At 44.5% G+C, this 14,819-nt stretch overlaps 1 protein-coding gene across 2 annotated transcripts; it reads right to left on the bottom strand.

Annotated features, from left to right (window-relative positions):
* Window positions 1–12,058, bottom strand: khnyn (KH and NYN domain containing). Of its 2 annotated transcripts, XM_059012460.1 has the most exons (9): window positions 11,424–12,058; window positions 10,542–10,818; window positions 9,566–9,700; window positions 6,062–7,506; window positions 5,385–5,515; window positions 4,366–4,462; window positions 3,022–3,129; window positions 2,741–2,842; window positions 1–1,623 (listed from the first exon to the last, which is right to left on the bottom strand). In XM_059012460.1, exons 2-9 carry the CDS (start codon window positions 10,785–10,787, stop codon window positions 1,140–1,142), a joined length of 2,748 nt encoding a protein of 915 aa, XP_058868443.1. In that variant the 5' UTR covers window positions 10,788–10,818; window positions 11,424–12,058; the 3' UTR covers window positions 1–1,139. The 2 variants fall into 2 exon arrangements, with proteins under 2 accessions (XP_058868443.1, XP_033853829.3); XM_033997938.3 differs by having other exon boundaries at window positions 10,542–12,058.
* Between the last annotated feature and the right edge of the window lie 2,761 nt (window positions 12,059–14,819).

Here is a 14,819-nt window from a genome sequence, read left to right as displayed (position 1 = left end):
TTATGACAAAGAAAATAAATCAATTTATTAACGTTTGGAAACAGAAATCATTTCAATGGAAATATTTGTTTGAAAATACATAATTTATAAGATCAAAGAAATAATTCAAACATGTTCATATAGGTATATATATATTAGGGATGGGACGAATACAGAGGTTCAGAATAATTTTCCTTTAAGGTCTCACTGAACCGACACATTTCAATTGAAAGCCGGTAAACTTTTAAATCACACAATTAGGTTGTGCTGTGTGTATAATTTCCACAGTGCTTTCAATTAAAAACAAATTATCGCCTTTTAATCTGTAAACAGGTGAGTTTCGTGTGGCCGATGCAGATCCACATTATAAACACATAAGCATAGCAATAGTGTGTAATGTCTTCAATAGAGCTCTCAAACACGTCTTCTCTCTGCAGCTGGTCCACAACAAGAGAGCAACCCTTAACCTGACAAGCTCTCTTTCCAAAGAGTCCAGAAAAATGTTCACCTTTTTTTGTTTTGTTTTGTTTTTTTAAATTTAGTGGTCGTCAATTATTTGTATTGTTTTCTCCCCAATTTAGTAATGTCCAATTATTTTTTTAGGCTCAGCTCACCGCTACCACCCCTGCGCTGACTCGGGAATGGCGAAGACGAACACACGCTGTCCTCCGAAGCGTGTGCCGTCAGCCGACCGCTTCTTTACACACTGCGAAGTCACCGTGCAGCCGCCTCAGAGCTACAGCGTCGGAGGACAACACAGCTCTGGTCAGCTTACAGGCAAGCCCGCAGGCGCCCGGCCAGACTACAGGGGTCGCTGGTGCGCGGTGAGCCGAGGACACCCTGGCCGACCTAACCCTCCCTCCCCCCGGGCGACGCTCGGCCAATTGAGCGCCGCCCCCTGGAAGCTCCCATCCTCGGTCGGCTGTGGAATAGCCTGGACTCTAACTCGCGACGTCCAGACTATAGAGCGCATCCTGCACTCCACGTGGAGCGCCTTTACTAGATGCGCCACTCAGGAGCTCCTCACCTTTTTTTTAGTACAGTGATTGTGGTCTGGTCAGCATTTCTTCTTCTTGGATTGGAAGCAGATCTCAGAATGATAAACTACGCAGGAGCAGGGTCTGGCCCGGTAAGAACCCACTACAGTTCAAATATACAAATCACATCTCGAAGCTGAGTATCATTTCTGAAAGCTTGTTGACATCGCGGACAGTCGGGTTACAGTTCAACACGATATCCAGAGCACTTTCCTGATTAGAGAAGACTTCCAGCAGCTGCTTCTTCAAGCATTCGGTCTCCTGTGCTCTCCTATGCCCTGTGTGACCCTCTGGGGCCTCTCTGCTGACGCCTGCTGGCCTGGTGGGGTACTGCAGTCCTGCCTCTACTCTGCTGACATCTGCTGGCCTGCTGTTGTACTGCAGCAGTCCATCCTCTGCTTTGTTGACACCTGCTGGGTTGCTGGGGTACTGCTGTTCTTCTTCTCTGCTTAAACCTGCTGGCCTGCCCCGGTACTGCGGGACTCCTGCAGCTCCCCCTAGTGTGTGGTCTCGGTACTGCAGGACCTCCGTCTGGGCTCTTGGGGGGGAGGGGATTGGGTTTGCTGGAACTCTGCCTGCGTATGTGTGGCTGCCCGCAGCTGGGGATCTGAAATAAAGACATTTAATCAAACAAACTATCCTAAACCTTTCAGATTAAACACATCTATCCTTTAAAACCTGAAGACCAGAGTTGACAAAGTTCTGAGATCAAGCAGCTGCTCAGAACCGGACGAGCTTAGAGTTAGAAATGCATGGAGTAGTCTACCAAGTGAAGCGTCTAAAACTGTAAGAACATTGAAAAACCAACTAGAAGTCCCGTCCTCATTGGAAACTCTTAGAAGCAGCTGCACTTATAACATCAGAGAATGCAGATCTCACACTTAGAGTTTCAGTGACAAAGTGCTCGCACAACAACAGGTTCTGTAGAAACAGGTCAAGCACATTATTATCAGGGTCTCTGTTTTTTATTTAGATTTAATGATTTCTAATATGTTTCAGTGTTCGGTGGCCCCCTCTAATCATGTTGAGAGTGTGCTTTCTCTTGCACTCTTTGAATGACAGACCCCCTTAGATTCTGTCCTATAAAACTAGACCCCCCCCTTAGCCGGGGCAGTTGGTCTGCCAGGAAGGGAAGAGCCTAGATGGGCCGAAGGATTTCTTGTTCCCAAACTTCAAGCCAAAGACAAAAGACTTATTTCTGAATGAGAGGAGGCCATCCAGCCCATCGGTGCTCGTCCGGTTCCTAGCAGCTGATTGATGAAGTTCTACTAAGAAACAGCAAAGGTCCTGGCACGGATCCCTGCAGCCTTTCTGTACAGACAGACAGGCAGACAGATAGGCAGCAAGGCAGACAGACAGGCAGGCAGGCAGGCAGACAGACAGACACACGAAGACAGACAAACAGACACGCAGGCAGGCAGGCAGACAGACAGACAGACACGCAAACATACAGATGGACAAACAGACAGGCAAGCAGGCAGGCAGACATGCAGACAGACAGACAGGCAGACAGACAGACAGACACGCAGAGAGACAGGCAGGCAGACAGACAGGCAGACACGCTGGCAGGCAGGCAGGCAGGCAGATAGACAGACAGACAGGCAGACAGGCAGGCAGACAGACAGACAGACAGACACGCAGAGAGACAGGCAGGCAGACAGACAGGCAGGCAGACAGACAAGCAGACACGCTGGCAGGCAGGCAGGCAGGCAGACAGACAGTACCTGTGTGTTTTAGACAGGAATTCGTCCAGGTGTGGTCCACTTCTGCCCAATGGATCATCTGGTACCATGAAGAGGTCACCGACAAACGTGTACTGAAGCAGCCTGGGAGAGCAGAGATACAGTTAGAGTGGGGTGCCCTGTCTAACCAATCAGCTGCTTGCTGAAGACATGGAAATTAGAAGCAGGCGTTTTAAAAAGAACATTCTTTTAAAGCTCCACAGTGGAGGCCTAAGCAGTGCAGTCTGAAAACACTTGGTATTATTTTGCTGGCTGTTTTTCACCTTTTCTTGATCAGGTTTCTCCAGGCTGGGGACTTGTCGATGAAGTCTCGGAGATTGTCGTTGGTCAGGATCACTCCGTCTGCCTTCTCCGCTAAATGCAGCATGAACCTGAGAGAGGGAGAGGGGCTGAACAGTCACAGCACTGCACGAGTTCTCCAGGAGGAGAAACAGGGCAACACTTGCAGTATTTATTAATTTATTTCTTAGCAGACGCCCTTATCCAGGGCGACTTACAATTGTTACAACATTATTTTTACATACAATTCCCCATTTATACAGTTGGGTTTTTACTGGAGCAATCTAGGTAAAGTACCTTGCTCAAGGATACAGCAGCAGTGTCCCCCACCTGGGATTGAACCCACGACTCTCCGTCAAGAGTCCAGAGCCCTGACCACTACTCCACACTGCTGCCCACAGTACAAGACAGCAGAGACAGTAATAATCCCACGCCCCAAAATGAAGCACTCCCCGTGCCCTTGAAAATTCAGAAATCATTATTCTATATGATATTGGAGTAATCATAAACATGCACCATTTCCTAACAACCAAGTTCTTTAGACTTTAAGTGCTTGTAGCAGACAAGATAATTGCATGACTCTTACTCATTCAGCACTTCCATCAGCTACATAGGTCTCAAATGTGCAGTTTTGAAAGAAACACACGTCATAGGAAACTTCATTTCATTTGAAAACATCTGGTACTACACAAGGCTAAAGAAAGTTCTCAGTTTGCTTGCCTTGTGTTCCAAGAAGTCTGTTGCTGTTTTACTTCCTGGGTCACCTCAGCAGTGTCTTCTGGGTCACTGATTAAAAGCATGTCAGTCAACAGGAGAAGCAGCTGATTGGTTACTGACAGAGAAGATTGAAGTGGGGGGGACATTTTCACCCTCCAGGTGACCCAGGAAGTGCAACATTTTTAGAAAGCAGGGCTTGTAAACAAAGCTTTCTTTAACCTAATATAGATCCAGAACATTCGCTATCAGCGGCTTCCCCTGGTGACTGACATGCTATCAGCCAGTAACATGACCACTGGGGTGAAATGACCCAGGAAGTACAAGCATAACATACTACCTGTGAAAATGGCGGGAAAAATTGAAACTGCCATTTAGCTAAAGTAGAGGCAGATTCCATATTTCAAAATGAAAATACAGGTTTTCTATTATGACCATTTCAGACAGGTACAATCTGCGTTCTGTGATTCTCTCAATACAGTCTCATTGCAGGCGGGGACCGGTAGAAATGAACCTTCTGACCGCTAGTTTTCACATGTCAATGGCAGCTTTTTCACAAGTGTATGAAAGCATTCGATGTGATCTGAGAGCTTGATCGTGTTTTTGTTCGGTACCTGTCATCATGTGCACTGATCCTCTTCCCCTCCACCTCTCTCGATGGCGTGTAGGACAGCAGACCCACATTCTGCAGCTCTGTCAGATACTTCTGTTCTGAAGAAGAAAATAAAAAGTGTCAATAAATGAGAAGCACCCGCCATAACACTGTCAACAGGCTAAAAGAATTGAATCTATTCAGTCTTGAACAAAGAAGACTACGAATCTGATTCAAACATTCAAAATCCTAAAAGGTATTGACAATGTCGACCCAGGGGACTTTTTTTACCTGAAAAAAGAAACAAGGACCAGGCGTCACAAATGGAGATTAGATAAAGTGGCATTCAGAACAGAAAATAGGAGGCACTTTTCTACACAGAGAATTGTGAGGGTCTGGAACCAACTCCCCAGTAATGTTGTTGAAGCTGACACCCTGGGGTGAGATTCTGGGATCAATAAGCTACTAACAACCAAACGAGCAAGATGGGCTGAATGGCCTCCTCTCGTTTGTAAACTTTCTTATGTTCTTCTTATGTTCTTAACAGGGTGAAAAGGACAGGCCAAGATTGGTAGCGATAACTTCGATAACTTCGGTAGCGATAACTGCTAAATAATGTTAATACCAAGTTTCACGACAATGGCATAAGGGGGCCAGTGATAATCTTGCTAGCGCTAATTAAGAGGTAAGAAAAAAGATTATAAAATAATGGGTGTTGTTTAATTCAGACCTCATCCATGCCTTTGTTTCCTTTGCATCGTTTTGATACAGCCATTCATAAATTTGATTATATCAATGAATATGAACACGGTCATTTGAATAGCAGCATTTGTTACAATATTCCAATATTCATCCCTAGTAGTGACACTCAAACAAAAACAAATCAAATAGGGATAATTATACTGTACTATAAATAAACTACTGCCCCCAGCATGCCTCAGAATCAGCTACCAGCATTGGATGATGGGAGCTGTAGTTCTTTATCCAGAGGTATGAAAAGTGATTTTAAAGAAGCCCATTCATTACAATTCAAGCACTTACCTTTGATTCTAGCGTCTCTCTTCTGTCTCCACTGGGGTACAAAGACAGTAATGTTTCTATGTCCTTTATTCCAAAAGAACTGGACTGCCAGAGCGATCCCTCGACAGGAGAAGTACTGTCCCAGACCATGCCTGAAGAAAGAGATGAAGTTATATAGACTGACTATTGACTGACATGCTTTCAGCCAGTGGCCCAGAAGCCAATGTGAAATGACCAAGGAAGTGAAGCAGTAACAGACTTCTTGGAAGACAAGGCAAGCAAACTGAGAACTTTCTGTAACCCAGTGTAGTACCAGATGTTTTAAAATGAAAATACATGTTTGCTGTATCGTGTGTTTCTTTCAAAACTGCACATTTGAGACCAGTGTAGCTGATGGCACAACAGGTAAGATTTATGGAATTATTTAGTTAGCTACAATCACTTTAATGAACTCCTATTTTTTGAAAGATGTAAAAAGCCTGATCATTTTACAAAACGAGAACCAAGCAACCAATTAATAGAATCCAGCCTCACCAGAGCTCTCAAGCTGTCTGTTTCTCGTTTTGTAAAATGGACAGGAATTAAAAAAAAAAAAAAAACCCAGGAGTTAATTATAAGAATGAAGGAAATGCTTTGTAAGTAAGAAACAAAAAAGAACGGAGCAGACAGAAGAGAAAACAAAGCAAGCTTTTTCTTACGTCATGGCCACGTTGCTGCCGTCGATGATCACGTGTCGAAGGCTCTCCTCTCCGGGGGCGTCGGTCAGCTTGAGGTCAAAGGGCGTCTGCAGGGACTCCAGATAACGCTGCTGCCCCGTCACCATGGCCCCCCTCTCAGGGGCTCTCTTCCTGTCTTTACCCCGCACTGCCTTCCCCCCCATCGCTGGGCGATTCAGCTGGGGGTCCAGCAGGGGGCTGTCTTGCTTCCCGGAGTTGTAGACGTTGTGAGGGGGGCCTTTCACAGTCGGCGGGGAATGCCTGTCCATTTTGGGCCTGGTCTGGTCAAGAAAAGGTGGGCTGCCAGCTTTAGCTCGGTTCTTTTTGGGTGTGCACTGAGGAGCTTGAACCTGATCAAAGAAATCAAGGTACACATCTCGCTGGTTTAGAGTTTGGTCCTGGAGGACTCCCACAGCTTGGTCAGGCGTCTTGTTATTTTCTCCTAAATGTTGATAGGCCATCATAATCTGGTTGCTGTAGTGATCCAGTCTGGTCTCCACTTCCCTCTCGTCCACTGTCTCTCGAGATTCTTCTAGTTTGTTGGGTTTAGTCTCACACTCTGGTTCCACGGCTCCTCTGTCCTTCGCTCTCCTAGCACTCTCGGACTGGGGGCCCCCTGTCTCCCCCTCCCTGTCTGCTTGTAGCTGAGCCAGGAGCCCGTGGATGGAGGCCCCTCCTGACTCCCTGTATACCTCCAGCACCTCCTCCTCCGTGTAGCCACAGCGTGCGGCCGCTGATTTGATAACCCCCAAGACGAAGTCATCGCTGCCCAAGTCGGGCTCCTCTTCCTCCTCTGGGACACTGCTCTCCTGCTCCTGCTGAATCCTATCCAGAATCTGAGAGGCTTCCACAAGCCCAGACTCAGCCAGCACCTTCCCCACCACCTCCTCCTGGTAGCCCATGGTGGTGAAGAACTTGAGCAGGATCTGAAACTCCTTCTCCGTGCCAGAGGAGAGGAGCAGGCTGTCCCCCGAGGCCTGGTGCAGTTGGGGATGACAAGGGTCGAACGGAGGTGTTTGGGGGTCCTCGCTCACGGATTCTGTGGCTGTTTTCGGTAGATCCAAAATGTCAAATTGGGGATAAAAATTGGGTTCTGTGGATTCTTCAGCATGCTGTGTCACAGACGGGGTGTTGAATGTGGGGGCGCAGGCTCTGTGCTTCAGTCTGGGGCTCCCCGGCTCCGTGCATGCTGATGCCAGCTCCAGCAGCTCCTCCTTCACGGCACTGGGCAGCAGCAGCAGGTCCAGGGTGTGCTTGTCCGCTCTGCTCTCCACCAGCATTTTGAATCTGCTCTTGGTGGCTGTTTCATGTGGTTCTGGTATGCGCTGATTGCGCTCGTACTTCTCCACCAGGTCCAGAATCCTGCTCCTGGCCAGAACCACAGGCTCAGTGAGGCCCAAGAGGAGGAGACGACCCTGAGACTGCACCTGGAGTGAAACTAGAGATTAACATACATCGCATATGGTACATCATGTATATCAACAGAGAGAATAGTATAGAATAAGCAATGAAGTTATTACAATTGTGTCAGCTATTCTCCAGTCAAATTCGTGTGCAAATGTATTAGAACTCCCCATTGCTTCTGTATTTTTTTCATGGTTATTACAGATTTCACAATTTCCGTGAAATGTACCCATTGCCGTAATATGTAGTTCCTCATGAAAACTCCTGTTTCTGAAAGAATAGCGTAAATAGGAGACTATGGTAGGAGGCTGTGTGGTCCAGTGGTTAAAGAAAAGGGCTTGTAAACAGGAGGTCCCCGGATCAAATCCCACCTCAGCCACTGACTCAATGTGTGACCCTTAGCAAGTCACTTAACCTCCTTGTGCTCCGTCTTTCGGGTGAGACGTAGTTGTAAGTGACTCTGCAGCTGATGCATAGTTCACACACCCTAGTCTCTGTAAGTCACCTTGGGTAAAGGCGTCTGCTAAATAAACAAATAATAAATACACATTATTTTTATCACTTAAAAATAAATACAGCAAACGTTTGCCTGATTGACGCACTGCCAGTTACACTGCATTTAGGAACCTGGCAGCCGGTTTAGTTTGCTTCCAGTAAATGATTGAACACACACTGCATAGAGCTGCACAGTTTCTTTAAAATGTAAAAGTGGCATCAAAGTTATTTTTAGATGTATTTATGGTTTTTTTTTTGTTGTTTTATTATTTTGTTTGATAATTCACTGATGGTGAAAATAGAATGTCTTTAAAAGTTGTACATAAAAAATGAAATATTCTACAATTTAGCATGTATTGTTTTTCAAGTAAGCATTTCCAGTTGTAAAGGTGAGGGAAGGACAGCTTTTCTCATTCAGAAATCAACACGTTAAAGAATGGATTATTTAATACTGTCCAATAAATACTTCTCAAAGCATTAGCAACCCCCTGATGCCTACCATCCTTATGGTGACTATTATTTTCACATTTCTTTCGAAAATTGGAGAGAGGGGAGTGACATACAGTTGAACAGACAACGTCCACACACCCCCAGATGATGATGAGATTTGAAAAGCTGTTCTCTAGATATATTAGACGGACAGGGAGACTCTGCTGGGACAGTGCAGTCAGTGTGTGTGCAGAGCAGGCTGTGAGACTAATTCTCTGCTGGGACAGTGCAGTCAGTGTGTGTGCAGAGCAGGCTGTGAGACTGATTCTCTGCTGGGACAGTGCAGTCAGTGTGTGTGTGTGCAGGCTGTGAGACTGATTCTCTGCTGGGACAGTGCAGTCAGTGTGTGTGCAGAGCAGGCTGTGAGACTCTGATTCTCTGCTGGGACAGTGCAGTCAGTGTGTGTGCAGAGCAGGCTGTGAGACTGATTCTCTGCTGGGACAGTGCAGTCAGTGTGTGTGCAGGCTGTGAGACTCAGATTCTCTGCTGGGACAGTGCAGTCAGTGTGTGTGCAGAGCAGGCTGTGAGACTCTGATTCTCTGCTGGGACAGTGCAGTCAGTGTGTGTGCAGAGCAGGCTGTGAGACTGATTCTCTGCTGGGACAGTGCAGTCAGTGTGTGAGCAGAGCAGGCTGTGAGACTCTGATTCTCTGCTGGGACAGTGCAGTGAGTGTGTGTGCAGGCTGTGAGACTCTGATTCTCTGCTAGGACAGTGCAGTCAGTGTGTGAGCAGAGCAGGCTGTGAGACTCTGATTCTCTGCTGGGACAGTGCAGTCAGTGTGTGTGCAGGCTGTGAGACTCTGATTCTCTGCTGGGACAGTGCAGTCAGTGTGTGTGCAGAGCAGGCTGTGAGACTCTGATTCTCTGCTGGGACAGTGCAGTCAGTGTGTGTGCAGGCTGTGAGACTCTGATTCTCTGCTGGGACAGTGCAGTCAGTGTGTGTGCAGAGCAGGCTGTGAGACTCTGATTCTCTGCTGGGACAGTGCAGTCAGTGTGTGAGCAGAGCAGGCTGTGAGACTCTGATTCTCTGCTGGGACAGTGCAGTCAGTGTGTGGAAGCAGTTAAAGCAGCAGCTGTCTGTGTGCCGGCTGGCTCTCACCGCGATGAATGCGCCGCTCCCTCTGATCAGGCACTCCAGGAAGAGCTGCTTGGCTCCGGTGAAGACGCAGTGCAGGTCCCAGGGGTACAGCACCTCCATCTGCAGCTCCTGGGAGCACAGCCCCCTGATAAACACCTGAGAGGGGTGGGGAGAGGGGGAGAGAAGGAAAGAGAGGTAGTGAGGGAGGGGGAGATAACAGGAGAGTGTGAGGTGGAGGGAGGGAGGGTCAGAGAGGGAGAGAGAGGGAGAGGTAGGAAGAAGAGGGTGAGAGAAAGAGGGAGAGAGAGAAGGGTAGGGAGAGAGAGAAGGAGAGTAGGATAAATAACTTTAAAGAGTAAGTCTCTTTTCATTGTTCACATCCTGATAACTTTTCACACTTATAACTTTTTTTTTTTTTTAATCGCTCTTCCTGCAGTGATTTAGAGCAGTTTCCCAATCCGTGGGTCTGGTTTTCATTTTAACTGCGCTCTCAATTACTTAACTAGACCCTTAATTGAACTCATAATTTGTTTAATTAGAACTTTTTAATTGTTTTCAGCTCTAAACAGTTAGAGTTCAAGTTACTTATAAAATGTTATAGCTAACTTGAAATCGGCAACTGTTTAAGAGCTGAAAACAAGTAAAAAAGTATAATTAAACAAATTATCAGTTCAATTAATGGTTTAAGTAATTGAGAGCTCAGTTGGAATGAAAACCATGTTTCAGTTTCGGCCGTTAAGTCAGCTATGACTCCTTCTTTCTAATCAAGGGCTTGTGTACCAAGAGATTCCTGGTTCAAATCTCAGCCACTGACTCACTGTGTGACCCTGAGCAAGTCACTTAACCTCCTTGTGCTCCGTCCTTCGGGTTAGACATAAAACTGAGGTCCTATTGTAAGTGACTCTGCAGCAGCAGCAGCAGTTGCTGATGCATAGTTCACCCCTTAGTCTCTGTAAGTCCCTTTGGATAAAAGCGTCTGCTAAATAGCTAATAATACCTTGGCTGAGTGCACGTCGGCCCGTCTCCCTCGGAGCTGCAGCCATGTCTGCCGGTCCTCCTCGTTACAGTCCAAGCTTTGTGAACTACAGGGCTCCCCTGCCGTGGAAAGCACCCCGATAATATTAAACGCTACCCTGAAAATATCCTCAACTCGCTCTTTGTTGTCCCGCAGTGTGCCCTCCACCGCGGCCGGCGCGGCGAACTCGTCCAACTCCACCTGGTAGTCAGCGGGACTCGGGTTCATTTCAAACGGCCAGGGGTCCGAGAAAAAGGCTCTGGGTTCAGGGAAGGGGTTGCGAAATTTTGTTTCTCCTTAAAGCAATATATTTATAAAACAGCCAACCAAAAATCAAATTAATCTTATCAATTTAAAGTTGGGTTTTATTATTATTATTATTATTATTATTATTATTATTATTATTATTATTATTATTATTAATAATAATAAACACTACACGTTAGGCCAAATAATAAAGTGTACGTTATTAGGTGTTAAACTATATCTTTTGAAACTTTAAAAATGGCTTTTTAGGCAAGTTCTAAATAACAAAACACACACAAAAAAAATTAAAAGGTCAAGTCATAAAAAATAGATGTAATAACAGATGTAAACGCCCTCAGAATACACAGATAAAACAAATATAATATAAACCGGGTAATAAAGTACAATTATAAGCGCAAACACATTGCTGATTATACTGTGGGCCTACCTGAAATATATATATATATATATTTTTTAAATGGCCGTGTAGTTCCGTTTAAAACTGACAACAAAAGTGTGACCTGCGACACACACTAAACTTAGCAACAGAAAACCTTTTTTTTTCTTTTTTTTCTTTCCGAAAACAAGATTTAATTTTAAATACGAAACAAGAAATACCTGGTAGCTGCACTTTACAATGAAACGTGTCTTTTAAAAGTTGGCTTACTGTGTGGAAACACGAAACGAAACTAAAAAGGTACACCGACCTTCAGACTTTAAACAAACGACTTTAGCGACACACAAATAGCAATACGAATAGGCTACAGGTAAACGATCTTATACCTAAATAAGTCAAATAGGAATATCGCTTAAAACAATCGATCGTTTTTAAATTTTAAACCCAAAAGAAGTCTATTGTATTTTGTGCAAAAAAATAAGGAAATAAACTATTTCACCAACTGACAGCATCCAGGCTACTCTGTCGATGTAATGTTGTTAATTGTTCGATAATAATCAATGATATATTATAATCAGTAAAAGATTCATATTTCAGAAATGCAGCTCGCATAGACCTGCTCCCCAGTGAAAACAGTCCGGTAGTGTTTGGTTGTATTTTCTCTTTTTCTGTCTTCAAAGTTAAATTGCGATTTCCTGTGTTTCCTCTGGGTTTAAGCGTGTGGATACAGACGTGAATTAAGTAGGCTGGCTTTAGTTCACTACAGGATCAACACATGGTTGCAAAATATATTGATGCATGTTGTTATTATGAAACAGCAGAATATTTTTTGGGTTTGGTTTTGTCTGTTTTTACATAATGGATGATGTACTTCTAGATTATTTCCGATTGGTTCTCGGGGGATTCCAGTGACGTCACTGGGCGCTGGGAACTTCCTATTTAACCTTCGCATTCCACTTCCGCGCAGTATTTACAGCAGCGCCCTGAAATGATTAGTCTGAGTTTCGCTATGTGTTGTAAAGTTTTAGTCGCCTTTCATAAGCAGTGTGTTTAACACTTCACTTAACCTCTGTATACAAACATATTTGGCCAGAAACGCCTTTCTTTCACCAGCCCTGGTGTTAAATTATTGGCAACACTCTTGTTGTGGTTTCATTGGTCAAAGAAGTTACCAGAAGGTCCCCGGTTCAATCCCAGCTCAGCCACTGACTCACTGTGTGACCCTGAGCAAGGCACTTATCCAGATGAGACGTAAAAGCGCGATGCTGTGAGTGCTGCAGATGTGCATCCCCGATGACTCAGTAATATTGGCAGTAGGGTTTGCTCAGGCGAATCGCTGATTTTGGTACCCCATGGACCAGTTTAATGGCTCGTGTCATATGATTTTTGTACAGACTGTACTCAATAGCTATACTGTACCCCCACCCATGTAGAATATTGGGGGACCCCAGTGTTTAATACAAATGAACTCATACCTCACAGGACAGTCTGTACAAAAGACTCCCGACTGCAACGCAGACTTTTTAGGAGTAATGTGAACGCAGCCAAAGATTTATTTGCAGTCTGCAAGAGAGCTTTAACTTAACAGAAGAGTAAAATAAATTAAAAAAAGACACGCTGCTCAGTACTTGTGTTTTACTTGGTCTGACTTCTATTGCTTATTCAATATTATCGAAGTCTTTCTGGGCAGCGATACCTCATTGATTAGTTTACATTTCCGATACAGAATTTCACGTCAAAAACTATATATCGAATTGCTAAAAAATAAATGTGACGCTTTCGTGCCGCTAACTAAGTAAAACAATAAGCCGGAGTACATCACGGTAACCGAGTCAAACAACAAGCCTGTCTACATCACGGTTTTATTGGGAGAAAATAGTGTGGCGCGTAAACAGAGATATATTTGACTTTCCAATTCAGCCGTCTTTCGAAAAAAAGAAAGAAAACGCAGGCGTCTCACCGATATTAAGAAACTCCAACAATGCAGCAGCCAGTAGATGTTCTACTGGTTCTAGTTATTTAGAAAATGGAAAATGCATTTTACTTCTTGAACAAATACAGTGACACAACTGTATTTTGTGGTCCAGGCTTAAAAGGAGCAATCTAACTATGAGTTGATGCCGCCAGAGGTGAACCAAGACGGGGTGACGGGACCAATCGACCAAGCTGTGAAAGCGTCGGAGGAGAGAGGTTGTTATCCTGCTGTCTTGACTGTCACCATTACAGAAACATGTTTTGGGGGTAAACAGAAGAACAACTGTCCCGCACAGTCACTGCACCCGGTGGGACGGATTTTGAATTCAATTGTTTTGCACTTATTTATGATCTAAAAAGCCCCACTGAGTCGTTTCACATTCCTGACAGTGGATAATGGATTCCGTTTCATAGCTGGTGACATGGCTGCCAATGTATATTAGCATACTATTCTAAAATCTTTTCTGCCCAATGTATAAAAAACAGATGCTTCCTTTTCTTCTGGTGGAGTCGCACGGTACTCTTCCTTTACCGACGTATCACTTATCAGTGTCACTTTAACTTTGTGAGTCAAGCAAACACTGAAATTAAAATATTCTACGAATTGTATTTTGTTGGCTGGTACATTGGATATATATATATACACACACACTCAATAAACGTATGTTTGCTATCTGTCTTAAATTGACTTGGAATGGGTGATTCAACATTTTATCTTTGTTTCGGTCTTTCTCTATCGCGTCTGAGTCAGGCATGCCATTCGCAATAGAAAGCTGTCACCTGCTACACGCGCTCCGTGTCGCCCCAGTGATAGGATCATGTGAGTTTCGATGAGCTCAGTTTTCTAGTATGTTTTCTAATTAGCAGCTTTATTTCAATGTAGTTTCTTTTGTTGTTCTGTCCCTTTTCTGTTTTATGACGTTCGCAATCATTCGAGTGCTTCTTATTGCAATTAGTCAACTGTGTTGTTGTGTTTTATTATAAATCTGAGTCCAGGAGCTGCGCTTCATTGCTGGTTGGCTGCTATTGATTTTACACAGGCTAGCTCAAAGCTCAGCTGATATGAAGCTATCATGCATTTGCGTCTTCCTAATGTCCACATATAAGGACTAGCTGTCCCCATAAGCAGTAGCCGTGCACGAAACGGTTATGTTCCTTAATGACCACAAGAGGGTGCTCAATCAACGGGTTCTGTATTCCAAGCCGTTTTCACATTGATTTCACGTTGAAGATGGATTTCTCTTGTTTGACACACTGTGATTCACCACTATGTATTGTTTATCCCACCTAAGCATTTCTAATACCACTGATAATATAAAACATGTGCTTTTTCTGTTTTCCATTCGCGACACAGGTCTCAACTGTGCAGTTTTGAAAGAAACACATGTTATAGCAAACATGTATTTTAATTTTAAAACACGATATATCTAGTTGTACACAAGGTTAAATAATTATTTGTTTGCAAACCATGTTTTCAGTTAATGTTGCACTTCCTGGGTCCCCTGGAGGGTGGAATTGTCCCACCCCTTCAAGCTTTCCTTTCATCAACCATGTCTTTAAAGGGTTAACTCAGACATACATGTGGCAGGCTGCCAGGCAAAGGGTGTTTCAGTATAGCAATGCCACTGTGCCTCTGGCTTGTT

The sequence above is a fragment of the Acipenser ruthenus genome, chromosome 44, assembly GCF_902713425.1.
Source record: "Acipenser ruthenus chromosome 44, fAciRut3.2 maternal haplotype, whole genome shotgun sequence".
Classification (NCBI taxonomy): Eukaryota; Metazoa; Chordata; class Actinopteri; order Acipenseriformes; family Acipenseridae; genus Acipenser; species Acipenser ruthenus.
Note: the sequence above shows the minus strand (reverse complement) of the source record. Positions and strands in the feature narration are given on the sequence as shown.

What these genes read in the sequence shown, in the direction of transcription:
- khnyn (XM_033997938.3), bottom strand. Translation starts at nt 10,787, where the DNA reads ATGAACCCGAGTCCCGCTGACTACCAGGTGGAGTTGGACGAGTTCGCC. An exon ending in CCGACGTGCACTCAGCCAAG is followed by an intron (nt 9,701 to 10,541) that starts GTATTATTAGCT and finishes CACCCCTCTCAG; the next exon opens with GTGTTTATCAGGGGGCTGTG. An exon ending in GAGAGACGCTAGAATCAAAG is followed by an intron (nt 4,463 to 5,384) that starts GTAAGTGCTTGA and finishes TTTCTTCTTCAG; the next exon opens with AACAGAAGTATCTGACAGAG.